The 16,766-nt window shown below is 43.9% G+C and overlaps 1 protein-coding gene and 2 pseudogenes across 1 annotated transcript; 2 read left to right on the top strand and 1 right to left on the bottom strand.

The window, feature by feature from the left end:
• LOC138590918 (protein NLRC3-like) overlaps nt 1-16,766 on the top strand; it is a 316,106-nt pseudogene that overhangs the window by 15,984 nt on the left and 283,356 nt on the right.
• The window catches only part of LOC138590933 (uncharacterized), a 170,623-nt pseudogene that overhangs the window by 36,896 nt on the left and 116,961 nt on the right, over nt 1-16,766 (bottom strand).
• LOC138590931 (ribonuclease inhibitor-like) lies at nt 4,396-6,604 on the top strand. The gene is made up of 2 exons (XM_069661376.1): nt 4,396-4,823; nt 5,231-6,604. Exons 1-2 carry the CDS (start codon nt 4,675-4,677, stop codon nt 5,523-5,525), a joined length of 444 nt encoding a protein of 147 aa, XP_069517477.1. The 5' UTR covers nt 4,396-4,674; the 3' UTR covers nt 5,526-6,604.

The following is a 16,766-nucleotide window of genomic DNA, read 5'->3' as shown; positions in this document are numbered from 1 at the left end:
AGAAAATAACAAATATATTCAATATTTTCTTTTTCCAACATTTCGATTAAAATATTTGTTTCTTGTAACGACTGAAAAGTTTAAAGTGAAGATGCTTTGAGTTTATGGCTCCACTATTTCTAAAAGAAATACTGTCCATGTCTTTGTTCACATTCACCAAAATTCATTCGGACATATTTGGCATCTTGGAAACTTTAGTATTTTGAGTCGACTCTTCAGTTATTTTCTGCTGGTTTTTATTGTATTTCTTGTTTGTTGTGTTTGGCTGCACAACATGAGTTTGTATAGATGGAGCCACTGGTGCTTCTTGTGTTACGCTCCTGAAAAATGAGGAGAAATAATCACACAGTGATCGGGTGATGTTTCTCAGACACGTCTGAAGTTCAATGAGGAAAGTGCTGTGATTTCTCCTGGTGAGGGATTAAAAGACCACTTTCAGCGTTACAGAAGACCTCTATTGCAGTTTAAACTCAACAACAAAGAATGAATCAAATGTTTCTAAATATCACATAATTAGCATTACAACCATTTTAATAGTGTTTTAAATATGTGTTTTATTTGAATCAGTCGTCATAAATGTTTGATCTTTTTAACCTAATCACAGATTTTAACATCATCACAGACCAAGAAGCACTAAACTGTAACTTGTATCAGACTATGAGTGTGTTATATTTGAACTTGTCACACTTGCAGAGTTTAAGAGGTGAAGTCGCTGCGTCTTTATTGAAGTAGCAGCATGTTGTCATTAATATTAATGAGAGCTCTTTTTCACTTTGTGTATTTCACACATTTTAACCTGCATCCTGTTGTGTTCAGGTGTTTGGAGTTTCCACTTTCTGAACTTTGACCTTCTTAACCTTCTTCAGCTCTGAACACATTATTAAAGGGATAGTTCGGATTTTTTGACCCCCAGTTGTATGATATACATGCCAGTAGTGTAGCAGATGCCAAGCTATTTGCTCACTCACCGAGTCCCGTGGTCGGACCTCTGTCCGGTTCCGAACGTAAAAAAAGTAGTTCCGGTGAGATGCCAGGGTCATGAAACCAAAAAGTTTTACCCTAAAAAAACTACACGGAGGCAAAGGTGATCCATTTTCAACACAAAACCACCCTCCGCAGATTTCATATACCGCGCCGTTTTTTTGGCACTATTTTCTCTCTCGAGCAATCAAGTATCACTACGCCCGCGGCAGGCCGGTCTCTCAGGTAAGCCGACCTAACACCTTCACGTTGATTCTGACCCATTTATGTAAGTAGTAAACATGTCGGACTATGAAAGTGATGAAGAAGATTTACCTTTTACTACGGATCCAAAAGGGATATCTGTATGAACCTGAATATACGGATGCTGAACTTTGTCAGATGGACATAGAACGGGCAGAGAGAGAAAGGAGAGAGACAGAAGCTGTGCAAGCAGATGAGGGGCCCGCTGAAATGAGAGATAGACTGCATGAAAACTGGTGGTGCACCTGTGGGAAGTGCCAGCCAATGCCCACCGAGTTGGAGAGCTACTGCTGTCGGGAATGGGAGCTGGTCATGCCGCAGTTGCAAGATCTCTCAATCTCAGAGGAAGCCAGCGCATCTGCTTCTACCTGTATCACAAACCACAAGGTCTTTCTGGCGCTCCTTAATGCTGGCGTTTTGCAGACCTTTTTCCACATACCCAAAATTAACTGGAAGAGGCGTCCCAGGCCAGCTGGACCCGACGGATAGCTGTCTTTAGAGTAAGTGTTGTTATGATCATCTCTTATGACAACAATCAGGTAATTCATTAGTATCCATGAGGGTATTCGTGGAGTCTGAGTCTTAGGTGGTGAATATTTACTACACTGTTATTGAATACTGATATAGAATATTATACAGTTGTATTGGCTTGTTTGTCTTTGTGATTATGATATAATAGAATATAATATTATAATGTAACTTATTGTTCTGTTATACAATATGAATTGATCACTAAGTAGGCTATATAATCCTAATACTACCCACAATTTCCCAGTTTGGGGATAAATAAAGTACATTATCTATCTATACTTCAATATATATATATCTATAGATATATCTATATATCTATCTATACTACAACTCAACTCAACTCAACCTGTCAACCATAAATACGTCTTACATATGCTTGTAACTGACCATTTAGCATTTTACATACAGTATGCTCAGACTAAACATGTTATGCTGTATTTTTTTCAGACAATACAGGCTGGTTGGCTATCGGATCGTGCTTGAATGGGCCCTAAAAGGAGAACAGCTGGGAAAAGGCAATAGGAGAGTTCTTCCTTCATGTGTGGTGGACACCATAAGAGAGACATATCCATCACCAAATGGACAATATGTAGGCTTCAAAGAGTCAGAGGAAGCACTGGGTTTGTTTTAGTTGTGTTGAAATCTGATTTGGTAAGTTCATTTTTAAAAGTTGAGTGTTACCCTGAAAGACGCATGTTTCCTTTTTCTTTAAAATATATTTTATTTTATTTTTAAGAAACACACAAATTGAAAGCACCTACCTATATATTTTCAATTGTTAAAAAATAATTTTCAGGCATTGTGAACCAAATGTAAGCCTGGAAGACTAATGGTTGGACAAAAAAGTTTTTGTAAATAAAATTGCAGACGAAAATAAAGAATATAACTTTTTACATCTCTGAGTTTCAAACATTCTCTCCCATAACTATATAACTATAGTGCACGCTGCTTTTGTACAAAAGTACACAATTATTAAAAAACAAATATAGAAATATATATAATTTCTATATGTATAAACATATATAAATAAGCAGCATACAAATGGGCAATTTGTTATTCACAAACAACAACTGAAGTGAGACGTCTCTGACAGAAGAGAGCAGCAAAACTTTGGTTTGGGCCTACTTTCTGTGGACTAAAAAGTCTCAAACAGGTCCCTATTTGCCTCGAAATCGTGTTGCATGTTGTGCCACCAGATCATCCTTGTCTGGCTTTGGAGTTGGAGCTATATTGGCCGGTATGTTGACAGGAGGATGGATGTGGAACTGCTTATCTCCAAGCTTGATGTTCTTGTCAAGTCGCCGTTGGATGACACGCTGCACCAAGTCTTTCCTGAAACTCTGAGAGGTTGGCACATGGAGCTTCCTTGCAACCCATTGACTTGATTGCTTGGAGTGAAACACATTGTATTTTTCTTTCCCTGGGGGAATAAAAATAACCATCAGTTGGAAGTTAGTACAACTGATAACTGATGTAATCCAAGTCCATTATACAAAAAAACCACACAAATTGAAGCTACCTTTTTTGCTTCATCTTTCATGCATTCGTGCCTGCATGGAGGTGTATTGGAAGTGCCTCCTCTTCTCAGCGTACTTCAGCATAGCGCTGTGGAAAACCTCAAGATCCCCTGAAACAACAGATTTTATTTAGACATTTGTCATGCACATTTCTATAACAGCCTCACACATAACATTTCAAAGCCTCCAAAATCTTTTAGTTTTATACAGTACATTTGCTGATCAATTGTTGGCTCAAAGACCAGGCAACATAATCTGTTTTCTCCTGCAGTGTATGTGACATTTCTCTGACATCTCCTTCTCTGATTGAAGCATTGGAATGTTTGGAAATGATTCCAGCTGTTAGCTTTTTAGTCTCGATGTCACTGGGAGAGCTCATCGTTTTGGGAATAAATACGTCAGGCACGGTCCACATAATATTCATAAGCTTATTCCAACTTACCAGTGTGCTTGAATAAAGTCATTTGACTCAGGTTACCTCAAGAGATTCTTATCAAGAACAACAGAAGTGCATACCTTTTAAAACAGTGATTGTACGGAATATTATAAGATAGAATGTAACTTGTTTATACACGTATGCAAATATGTTTATACTTCTACACACGCACAAACACACGTTAGTATTACCTAGTTTCTCTTACCTGGGGTGTGGGCACCGCCGTGCTCCTCAAGACATGCATTTTCTTCTGTCCTGGGCGTGGAGGGACATAATCTTCTTCGGTGAAGTGCGCGCTGCAAACGCGAAGTTTTTTTACCCTCATTGCCTTGGTACGTATGCTCAACCCGACTGCAACAAGCCAAAGTTCTCGTAGGGCACGATCCTCGGGAAAGCGATGAAATACGTGCGGTGGAATATTTTTGTTACTGCAGCCTGGAAAATCACAAATTCGCACCATTTTGACTAGTATCTCCTCTGTGACAACAAACGTCCCCTGCCAAGTTACAATTCCAGCGTGTTCTCTCCAAAACAGCTGATGGATCACGTCACCTGAGAGACCGGCCTGCCGCAGGCGTAGTGATACTGGATTGTTCGAGAGAGAAAATAGTGCCAAAAAAACGGCGCGGTATATGAAATCCGCAGAGGGTGGTTTTGTGTTGAAAATGGATCACCTTTGCCTCCGTGTTGTTTTTTTAGGGTAAAACTTTTTGGTTTCATGACCCTGGCATCTCACCGGAACTACTTTTTTTACGTTCGGAACCGGACAGAAGTCCGACCACGGGACTCGGTGAGTGAGCAAATAGCTTTGCATCTGCTACACTACTGGCATGTATATCATACAACTGGGGGTCAAAAAATCCGAACTATCCCTTTAAACATTAAAGGATTTCATGCAGGAACATTGTATTCTAACGTCACATCATTTATTCTTTATTCAGATTGATTGACTGCAGTTTGTCAGAGATGAGCTGTGCTTCTCTGGCCTCAGCTCTGAAGTCCAACCCCTCCCATCTGAGAGAGCTGCAGCTGAGCCACAACAAGCTTCTGGATTCAGGAGTGAAGCTGCTGTGTGGTTTTCTGGAGAGTCCACACTGTAGACTGGAGACTCTGAGGTCAGAAACCATGTTTTACTTCTGTGCTGAGATTAATATGATGTGAAAGTTGTGTTGACACTAAACTGCAGACATGAGGCTGATATTATACTGATCCACACTGAGTATCTTAATGCTGAAGTCTATTTTCTTCTTCACTGCTTTAGTCCATTGACTGTAGCAGAGCAATGTTGAGTTCCACATTTAAAACCTTCATAGAACAAGAAAAATCCTACACTGTATAATTCACTGTGAACCTCTGAAACACCTGATTTCATCTTTTATTCCACATCATGTTTTTAAATAAATCAGTAATAGAAACATTGATTAATTATTTCAGTTTGTACGAGCAGAAAATAACAAATATATTCAGTATTTTCTTTTTCCAACATTTTCCTCCAAAGTCACATCATTTATTCTTTATTCAGATTGTGGGACTGCAGGTTGTCAGAGATGAGCTGTGCTTCTCTGGCCTCAGCTCTGAAGTCCAACCCCTCCCATCTGAGAGAGCTGGAGCTGAGCAACAACGAGCTGCAGGATTCAGGCGTGAAGCTGCTGTCTGATCTTGTGGAGAGTCCACACTGTAGACTGGAGACTCTGAGGTCAGTCCATGTTAGCTTCAGCAGTACTGTGCTAAACACAGTTATTATCACAGCAAAGATCCAGTATTGTCTGCTAAACCTCCAACCCTCCCAGTGGCTGCTGTCCTCAGTGAAGCTGTGAGAGGAGAACAGTGACAGGCTTCAGGATTGGACAGAAACACAGAGAGAGAACAGACAGCCAATCAGATCAGCACGAAGCTTGTTGTGATCACGTGTTTGATTTGATGTGAAGACAACTGTTGTTGTTGTGTTCATGTGTACAGGACATTAAGCTGGATTACAGCTGACAGCATCACAAGATGTTTAGAGACAATGGAGGACAGTTTTTGTTACATCATTGATTTTACAGTATCCAAGAAAGAAAAAAAAAGAAAAGAAAAGGCACAGATGTAAAAAGAAAATGTACTGGGGGAAGATGAGCCATAATGACAACATGTGTTCAATATAAGAGATAGAGCTAGGTCCAGGGTTTAGAGACACTTCAGTCCTTTTGTTCCACTTGTCCATAGTCTTTCCCTCCCATCTGTAGAAGAAATTAATAATCTTCAGGTCCGATTCAGTGGCTGGTTCAGATGAGTTTTATTCACTGCGCAGTGGAGAGAGATCATCACAGCAAGTTGTAGAAAACCTCTCTGACTAGAGTCAGCTCTAGTCAGATTATATATCTTGGGTCACAGTAAACAAAGGGCTAACCAAAAGGGCTATGCTAATTGAAATCGAGCAACAAAGGGCAATACACAACCAAGATGAAAGAAGCTACGGTGTCATTCTCAGAGGGGGGTGTCTGGGGGACCAAACTAACAAGAGGGTTCAAGCTAGCTTCTCGAGGCTCATACAGTGGTCTTAGGTGTGAAGAACTCACAGTCTGATGGCTAAACAAATGTATAGAAGGAAGTTAATCACAGGGGTTCCTTTGGAAACATCAAAACCTTGATTAACACTGATGTGATAGCAGGAAGGAAAAAGAATACACTCTGATGTTGTTCATCTCTGAAGTTACAATTTGTTGAGACAATTTAACTAAAAGTAGAAAGGTGGAACGAATTGTGAAGAAAACCATAATTATTTAAGATGTTAACAAATACAGAATTAAAGCTATAAATTCTGTTTCCACAATTCAAAAAGCCCTCTCATATGGGTGCACAATAAGCATTGAGAGAGTACATTGAATAGGACATTAGTGGGCAATTTACTCAAACAAAAAACAAACGAAAAAAAAAAAAAAAAATTATTCGAGATGAGCTGTCCATTTCCTCCAGTATGTAGTGAATTTGTCCATACACAGATTCAAGGAAAAAGTCAGTTTTTCCATGTCATATATTTCTTTAACAATTACAATCCACTCCTCTTTCGATGGGGACTCTTTTGATAGCCATCTTCTTGTAATAGCTTTTTTAGTGGCTACCAACATTATTTTAATCAAATATTTATCAGTAACATTGATTGTGGGGGATATATTACCAAGATAAATTGTGCAAAAGTCATGTTTAATCTCAAAGCCTACTATTGTTTTAATTTCCTCCACTACATCCTGCCAATAGGATCGTATAATCGGACAGTCCCAGAAGACAGGGAAATGGTCTGCCTGAGCATTCCCACAATCTCTCCAGCACCTTCCATAACTGGGCTGACCTTTCTGATGCTGTTAAATTTTTGGAGTGATAAAAAAATCAAATCATATTTTTCCACGAAAACTCCCACCAGTGACCTGAACTGGAAGCGCTCATTTGAGTTTTACAAATATTTAGCCATTCATCTTCTGAAATGGTTATTTTTGCTTCTTTTTCCCAGTTGGATTTAACATAAAGAGTGGAAAAGCCATTGAGTGATTGTAAACAGGAATAGATTCGGGAAATCAATTTCTGGTTTAGTTTAGATTTGTATGTGTCAATCAAAATGTTAATTAAATCAGAATTGCCTTCCTCTGTTGTTCTTATATCACAGTTAAAATGAGCTCTAACGCCGGGAACACACCGGACGCCGAAGCGGCGCGAATAGCTGCGGAGCGGAGCCCGTTTCCTTTCGGCGCCCATGTTAACCGATTGTGTCGTTCACACCAGACGCGCTGCGGCGCGCACCTCTGCGGCCGGCTCGCGCCCTGCAGCGATCGTATCGGCGTCTGGTCTATTTTTTCTGCGAGCTGCAAGCGATCGCGTCAATCCTGGCAGGAAGTCAAACATGAAACAACGAGAGAATCCGGTCAATTTTCAAAATTTAAACTATTTTCAAAATAAAACACCGCGATTGACAAATGCGATGTTATATTTGTGTGCTTTTATATATTTGTCAGTATCTAAACAGAGCGCGAGAGAGATGAAGATACACACAGACACACAGACATAGACACAAACACACACAGACATAGACACACACACAGACACAGACACACAGGCACACAGAAGAAAGAGAGAGACACAAAGTGGACTGGCAATAGGGGGTGCGAGCAGGGGGTCAAAACACAGACGCAAACAGAGAGAGAGAGCATGATGAAAACATGAAAACAGCTCCAAATGTGAGTAAACGACAGCTGAGGAGCAGAGGCGCTTGTCGACCGGCGCGGAGTAATGCACGTCTGGTGTGAACGAAAGTGCTCCGGCTCACTCCGGATTTTCGTTGCGCGGCGCTTCGGCATCTGGTGTGTTCCCGGCGTAACTTGAAGGTATCTGAAGAAGTCTTGATTTTCTAAATTGTAGTTGTCCTTAAGTTTTTGGAGTGGAGAGCCACTGTTTGAAACGCCCATCAATCTGGGCGGGTTTAAAATCTTTATCATGTGCCACCCATCGTAATAGTTTAATGTGGTTTTCCAGTTTGTATTTACAACATTCACCAAACCAAATGTTTAGGGGCGTTTTTGTCCAACCACTTAAGCTTTGTTTATGCAGCAAGTATAGATTTCTGTCTCCAAGCAAGCTCTGGAGGGGAATGTCCAGTTGGCTTAGTTCTAGATTTTTCCATTTAGCATAGTAACATGGGTTGCACAAATAAATCAAATATCTAAGCTGTGCAGATTTGTAGTAGTTCACTATGTTTGGGAAAGATAGTCCTCCTTTTTCTTTGGACAGTTGCAGTGTTTTGTACCTGATCCTTGGTTTAAGGCCTTTCCAGATGAACCCAGATAGCATTCTCTTCCACTCTGTTAATTGTTTTTCAGGTATTTCTATTGGTATTTACAGAAAAAGAAAAAGCAGTCGTGGTAAGATGTTCATTTTAACTATGTCTGTTCGGTTATGTAAGTCCAGTGGTAATAAACTCCATTTATTTAATTCTGTCTTTATCTCCTTAGTAATTGGCAGATAGTTAGTTGCGTAGATGTTGGTTAAATCCTTTGGAATTTTTAGTCCTAAATATTTAATGATATTATTCTCCCATTTAAAATTGCACAGGTTATTCATTTGTACTGAGGGAATATAGTTAAATGAGATAACTTTAGGTTACAAAAGTAACCCCGGTTCTCTGATAACATGAGTGAGGTATCTCACTATGGGTACGCCCCTCTGCGTAGTCCTCAGAAGCCCAATAACATTACGCCAGCCACGTTGGCTGGCAGTCGTGACGACTGCATCAAGAGGAGGGACATCCTCTCCCTACAAAGGGGCTGATGCAGTCTCACCAGATCATTCAAAATAAGCACACCTCTTCCTCGCTTCAGGCAAGGAGGGTGGTCTGGTGAGATACCTCACTCATGTTATCAGAGAACCGGGGTTACCTTTGTAACCTAAAGTTCTCTTTCAAACATTCGTTCGGTATCTCACTATGGGGATATACTGACTCCCGTATTGCTAGACAAGCTTATCTTGAAGACCGACTGCCAATAATTAGGCTGACGACCCACGGCCCTCAGAGGAGCCCACACTCAGCACAGTATGCGCTAGAGAGAGCGCAGTGACATCCAGTGCATAGAACCTTGCAAAGGTATGATGTGAAGCCCAACTGGCCGCAAAGCATATATCTTGGATAGACACGCCTCTAAACAGGGCCCAGGATGTTGCCATCCCCCTTGTGGAGTGAGCGCGTAAACCAGCTGGGGCTTGAAGCCCCTTGCTGCTGTAGGCCATAGAAATGGCCCCGACTATCCAATGAGAAAGCCGTTGTTTTGTAATAGGCTTACCAGTATGAGGTTTTGCCCATGACACAAACAGCTGATCAGTTTTCCTAAAACCTTTTGTTTTGTCCACATAAATGCGTAAGGCACGCACTGGGCACAATTTGTGTCACCGCTCCTGTTCCGAGGTGGAAAAAGGAGGAGGTGAAAAGACAGCTAGGTCAAGTGGAAGACACACCAAAGTAGGATTCTTTGGTACAAAAGCTGGATTTGGCCTTAGCACCACACGTGCATATCCTGTGGCAAACTGAAGACAGTCAGGATGCACTGAAATTGCATGGATATCACTGACCCGCTTAGCAGACGCCAGTGCCAATAACACGGCCGTCTTAAGTGATAAAACCTTAAGATCTACCTGATCTAAAGGCTCAAAGGGGGGGTGAGACAGCGCATCCAAAACAGTTGGCAAATCCCATGATGGGGCCAGCTGTTTGGACACCGGACGCAGACGACGAGCACCCTTCATAAAACGGCTGACAAGGGGATGTTGTCCCACAGCCTTACCACCAAAACCTACATGGCATGCTGCAATAGCAGCCAAGTAAACCTTAACGGTGGAGAAGGCTTTTCCCTTATCCAGCAAATCTTGCAGAAAGCTGAGAATAATAGGAACTGAGGCCTGGAAAGGCACCTCCTGTGACCTTGAACACCAGTCCTCAAACACACGCCATTTGCAATCATATAGTGACCTGGTGGAAGAGGCTCTAGCACTCTGAATGGTCTTAATGACATTCTGTGGAAGTCCAACTGCATCCAGATTCAGCCTCTCACGGGCCAAGCCCAGAGCGCCAGCCGCTCTGGGTGAGGGTGAAATATCTCCCCTCGCGCCTGTGGTAGCAGGTCTCTGCTTAAAGGGAGGGGCCATGGCCGGTCGTAAAGAAGTCGGCAGATGTCTGCCAGCCAATGCTTCCCCGGCCAATGAGGGGCTATCAGGATGAGTGTTAAGCCTCTCTCTTGCACGTAAACGAATGCGTAAAGCAGAACCTGCGGCCACTCGTGGGCTAGTGCATCTATCCCCATCGGTGCCTCCTGGTCTCTCAGGGAAAAGAACATGGGGCACTGATTGTTCTCTCTCGAGGCGTACAGGTCGACTTCCGGGCGACCGTAAAGTGCCCAAACCTGCTCTGTTACCTCTGGGTTGAGCTTCCACTCTCTGTTTGGGGGTTGCCTCTGGAGAGTAGGTCTGCCCCACAATTCTGTACTCCCGGCACATGGGTGGCTTTCAACGATAGGAGATGCACATTGCTCCACAAAATCAGTCTGTGAGCCAATGTGTGCAACTGAAGGGATCGCAGTCCGCCTTGTCTGTTGATATAGGCGACCACAGTCGTATTGTCTGACCTTACAAGCACGTGATGACCCTTTATAAAGGGGAGAAAGTGCTTCAGTGCCAAGTGCAAACTGCTAGGAGTTCCAGGGAATTTATGTGGTTCAAACGAAGGTGGGGAGCCCACACCCCGTTCACAATTCTGCCCTCTTGGGTGGCCCCCCACCCCTGCAGGGATGCGTCTGTCGTGACCACTTTCCTGGATAGGACAGGTCCCATTGGACTCCCCTGTGTCAAAAATAGGGGGAGTTTCCACTGGTGAAGTGCTGCCATACAGTCCACTGAAACCCTGACAAAGCGATTTCTGTGAAGTGAGCGATCCAGCCCAAGGGATGCGATCCAGCCCAAGGGATGCGACCCAGCGTTGAAAACCCCTCATGTACAAACGGCCTAATGGTATAGCCACTATGGCTGATGCCATCAGTCCCAGAAGACGTAGGCATGTCCTGAAGGGTAACAACTTCCCCCTGCGGAAGAGGGCTAGGCATGCTGAAAATGCCCTCACTCTCTCCGCTGACAGGTGGGCTCTGAGTGAAACTGAATTCAGAGACAGACCAATGAAAGAGATTGTTTGACTTGGAGTCAGCACACTCTTTTCCTGATTCACTCTGAACCCTAAACTCTCCAGGTGTTGCAGGAGTAACCTTGTGTGCTCTAGCGCACCCTGGTGGGACTCTGCAGCCAAAAGCCAGTCGTCGATGTACATGGCTATGCGTATGCCCTGCTGTCTGAGAGGAGCAATAGCTGCCTCTGTGCACTTCACAAATACCCGAGGGCTTAGGGAAAGCCCGAAAGATAGAACCATATACTCGTAGATTGTGTCTTGGAAGGCAAATCTCAGAAATTTCCTGTGAGGAGCATATATTGGTATGTGAAAATATGCGTCCTTCAGGTCGACTGAAGTGAACCAGTCGCCAGGGCGCACAAAACGCAGCAGTGCAGCGTGTGTCAGCATTCTGAACTTGTATGACCTTAGGTGTCTGTTCAGAGCCCGCAGATCGAGGATAGGGCGGAGCCCTGTCCCCCCCTTTTTTGGTACGAGGAAATACCTCGAGTAGAAGCCGCATTGGCTCTGCTCTTGAGGCACAATTCGTATTGCTCCTTTTTTCATCAGCAATGATATCTCTTCCTTGAGTATCAGTGCTGATTTCCCCTGCGCACGGGAGAAGACAATCCCTGTGAAGCGGGGCGGGGCAATGGCAAACTGGAGCCTGTATCCTCTGTTTATTGTCCCGAGGACCCAAGCCGATGCTCCACACCTTTGCCAGCTCTCTTTCCTTGCAGAAAGAGTTGCTGTCACAGTAGCTCCTGCCACTGGGGGTGCAATTGCGCCCCCCTGTGGAGGAGCGGTGTGGCAGACCGCAAGGGGAACACTGTGGGAGGCCTGCACTGATGCAGTGCTTATATGGCCTGTCACCTCTAATAGAGGGGACACACAGTGTTTTATTTTTACATTGTTTTTCAACAGTGTATTTTTTATTGTATTCCCCAGTGCCCTTGGCAACATGCCTGGCTGCACTGGGGGCAACTTTATGGATGTGGGACACATGTGAGTGCTTGTGAGACATACAGGGAGCATGTGAACAGCTACCACAGGTGAACAGTCTCTCTTTCTCTTCATGGGGCGTTGAGCTGTGGATGCCAACTTGGGCCCTGCACGCTGCATGAAGGTTGCACTCTGGAACAGGCTCAGGAACAGAACTGAAGAAGGGCAACATGGCATCAGTGAGTTGCTAGGCCCGCTTCTTCCTCCTTGCTCCCTGGGAGGGGCCGGGGGCAGGAGGACCCCCCTGAGCAGCCGCCGAGGCGAAGGATTTCTTCGGCCAGGGTCCCTTGTTTGGTGGCCTTGGCTGACTCTGCGCTGGAGGCTGGGGGGCTGGGCGCCTGGGAATCTTGAAGGCTGTGCCACTGGCCTGCTGAGTCACAGTTGGGTTGAAGGTTCGGCGAGGAGTGACAGAGGCCTGAGTTTTCCTGGGAAGGCAAAGCTGCAGGGCTTCTCCCTCTTTCTTTTTCTCCTCACACCGCTTTTGCATGGTCGCAACAGCCGAGCCAAACAGCCCACTTGGATCCACGCTCTCATCCAGGATGTCACGCTTTTGCTTGTCAGACAGGTCAGAGAGGTTGAGCCACCGGGCCCTTTCCTGGGCAATCATGGTGGACATGGCCCTCCCCGCTGACTGCACAGCGCACTTGGTGAGGTTGAGGCAGTGGTCGGTGATGACACAAATTTCCTCCCATAACTCAGTTGCTGGTAGAGCAGTCATCTGCTCCTGCAGTTCAGCCTGATAAGCCAGGAGAAGAGAGGACGCATTGAGAGCCCTAACAGATGTGGCAACTGATTTATAAGCTCTATCAGTCATGGAGGAGTGTCGACGATCTGCCTTGGCGGGCAGGGTGGGGCCAGAGGAAGACATAGATAACTTCTGAGTTGGGTGCAGGTGACAGGCAACCAGGGGTTCAACTGTGGGCATGTTGTAAATGCCTTTTTCTTTCATGTCCACGCAGTCAAAGGCTGACCCCCCCTGGACCGGGTTCACAGCAGAAAAGAGTTTTCCAACAACACATCGTCTCCTCCAAACATTCAGGGAAAATGGGTAGAAGCTGCTTGGCTGCCCATTTTGCCTTTGGTAACCTTTTCCCCTCATAGCGAGATGAGGAGGTCTCAGCCTGCACCTTCGGCCATGGGATATCCAGCTTCTCAGCTGCCCTTTTGCATACTTCATGCAGATCCATGCCTCTGGTGAGCGGGGATGGAGCCCCGTCCATTACTCCTCCCGCAGCTAACGCCGTAGTCTGCGGTATTTGTGCCGATGAGAAAGATGAATCATCATCGTCATCTCCCTCGGAGAGGAGAATGTCGGGCGAGATGTCAGAGCTATCAGGCTCTCCATCATCGCCTAACAGCGAGCCGAAATTGTCCGCCGGCATGCAATCATCAAACCCTTCGGGCACGGGAGTGTCGCCCCAGCTCGTACCTGGCGTGGCCGAGTCATCATATTCCATCAGGGGCGCCGCCGTTGCTAACAGCGGATCCTGTATACCGAGGCTTGCCTGGCGCGACAGCCTCCGGCGGAGACTCTTAAGAGTGAAGCGGCTACAGTGCTCACATGAGCCCGGTATATCCAGCGCTGACCGGGCGTGCTGCACTCCGAGGCACGCAACGTATATTGGGTGAGTGTCCATAGCCGATATCTTAGCCCCGCATACACAGTCCCGTGGAGGGGATTTAACTGCTAGCACAGGCGTGAATAACGGTGTGGCTTGTGCGCTGTCGGGCGGTACAGTGAGCTTCGACTGAGCCATGGTGAGCGGGTCGATGTCAGAACTGTAGCCGAAGTAGTGATTAGCTACGCGGGGTGCTAGTGTGGAGGCTAGCTTTGCTGTAGCTAATGTGGAGGCAGGCTTAGCTAATGCTAGGAAGGTGGCTAGCTTGGCTAAGGTGCTTGGTGTTACTGTTTGGTGACAGGCTAACAGGTGAGCTACAGTGAGCTGTATGGAGACAGTAAAAGTAGCTTCTTTATTACTCCGTGAAACCCTCGATTTCTATGGTGAAGAAATCGGGGTTCCGTACACGACACGGAAAAATTAGCGCCCGGCGATCGAGTGGTTAGCTCAATCTGTGGACCGTTAAACTAGTAATCCCGTTGGCAGTCGTGTTGGGAGATGAGGCTTCCTGAGATAGAAGCGAGAAGAGGTGTTTGAATGATCTGGTGAGACTGCATCAGCCCCTTTGTAGGGAGAGGATGTCCCTCCTCTTGATGCAGTCGTCACGACTGCCAGCCAATGTGGCTGGCGTAATGTTATTGGGCTTCTGAGGACTACGCAGAGGGGCGTACCCCATAGTGAGATACCGAACGAATGTTTGAAAGAGAACTTGTGTTTTATGAGTGTTTAACTTGTAACCCGAGTAATAACCAAATGTTTTCAAGGAGGACATTCATTTTGGTAAACTCAAATCTGGCTGCGAAAGAGTGATCAATACGTCGTCTGCGTATAGGCAGGTCTTATACTCAGTGTCTTTAATCCAAATTCCTCTTATGTCCTGGTCTTCTCTCATTGCCTGAGCCAGAGGTTCGATAAATAGTGCAAACAAGGCCGGACTTAAGGGACATCCCTGCCGACAGCCTCTTTCAAGTGGCACAGGGTCGGTCAAACTACCGTTTATTTTGATTCTGGCTGAGGGAGAATGATATACATTTTTTAGATATGAGACGACTTTAATATCAAAGCCAAATTTATGTAATGTTAAGTATAGGTATTCCAAACTAACTGAATCAAATGCCTTTTCGGCATCAAGGCTGAGAACAATGGATTTGTCTTTATTTTTGCTCATATGCTCCATTAAATGTAAGGCCCGTCTTATGTTATCTTGTGTCAGTCTGGTTTTAAGGAACCCCGTCTGGTCTTCATCTATTATGTCCAGGATAGTATTTTCTAATCTTTTTGCGATTATTGAGGCATATAGTCTATAATCTAAGTTTAAAATCGATATAGGTCTGTATGAACTGCACTCAGATTTATCTTTGCCCTCCTTAGGGATTACTGAGATAATGGCATGTCTCCAAGAAGTTGGTATTTCTCCTCCATTAAGTGTAAAATAAAAGCATTTCAATAATGTTGGTGATAGTAACTCTCTGAATGTTTTGTACCATTCTGCGGAGTATCCGTCCTCACCTGGCATTTTGTTTGTTTTGAGTCTCGAGATCGCGTTATCCAGCTATTTTATTCTGATCTGATCCAAATGCAGTGAGTTAAGAAAATGGATCAGCTCCTTTCGGTTGTGTGTATAAATCTTTATAGTAATTTTCAAAGGACTTTTGTATTTCTTTTAATTTATAACATGTTTTTCCAGATTGCGCGTCCTTAATTTTATGGATGGATCTTTCCTCTTGTTGCCTTCTTATCCTCCAGGCTAACAGTTTTTTAGCTCTTGGTCCATTATCATAGTACCTTTGTTTGATGAACTTTGCCTTTATCTCCTCATGACTATCATATAGTTTGTTTAAGTTTTGTTTAGTGAGTTTTATATGATCTAATAATTTGGTAACATGAAGTTCAATGTGTTTCATTTCTAGGTTTTTCAGTTCCTGTAATAAGTTTTTTATTTGCTTCTGTTTCTCCCTCTTTTTAATTGAGGACCACAATATAAGTTTTCCCCTTATTAATGCCTTAGCGGCATCCCATACAGTACCTGGAGACACTTCATCATTATCATTATGTTCTAGATATTCTTTAAATTCCTTATGAATGTATTGGTTGCACAAAGGATCATTTAGTAAACTTGTGTTAAGCCTCCATGTCGTGTCTTTAATTTCAGTGTCCAGATGTAGGGATAGATATACACCTGCGTGGTCTGAGATATCTTTGACCCCTATTTGACACTTTAAGTTTCTGTGTCTTTCTGAATTAAACATGAAAAAGTAGTCAATTCTTGAATGAAGATTATGGGGTGGACCGTTCAGGGAGCTCGCGAACTACACCATCAACCAGATCACCGCCATACCCGGAAGTCCCACACTGAGTATCTTAATGCTGAAGTCTATTTTCTTCTTCACTGCTTTAGTCCATTGACTGTAGCAGAGCAATGTTGAGTTCCACATTTAAAACCTTCATAGAACAAGAAAAATCCTACACTGTATAATTCACTGTGAACCTCTGAAACACCTGATTTCATCTTTTATTCCACATCATGTTTTTAAATAAATCAGTCATAGAAACATTTATTAATTATTTCAGTTTGTACGAGCAGAAAATAACAAATATATTCAGTATTTTCTTTTTCCAACATTTCGATTCAAATATTTGTTTCTTGTAACGACTGAAAAGTTTAAAGTGAAGATGCTTTGAGTTTATGGCTCCACTATTTCTAAAAGAAATACTGTCCATGTCTTTGTTCACATTCACCAAAATTCATTCGGACATATTTGGCATCT

This window comes from Semicossyphus pulcher, unplaced genomic scaffold (genome assembly GCF_022749685.1).
Source record: "Semicossyphus pulcher isolate SPU_LCO1_2020_fin unplaced genomic scaffold, fSemPul1.0.p SCAF_14, whole genome shotgun sequence".
NCBI lineage: Eukaryota > Metazoa > Chordata > Actinopteri > Labriformes > Labridae > Semicossyphus > Semicossyphus pulcher.
Note: the sequence above shows the minus strand (reverse complement) of the source record. Positions and strands in the feature narration are given on the sequence as shown.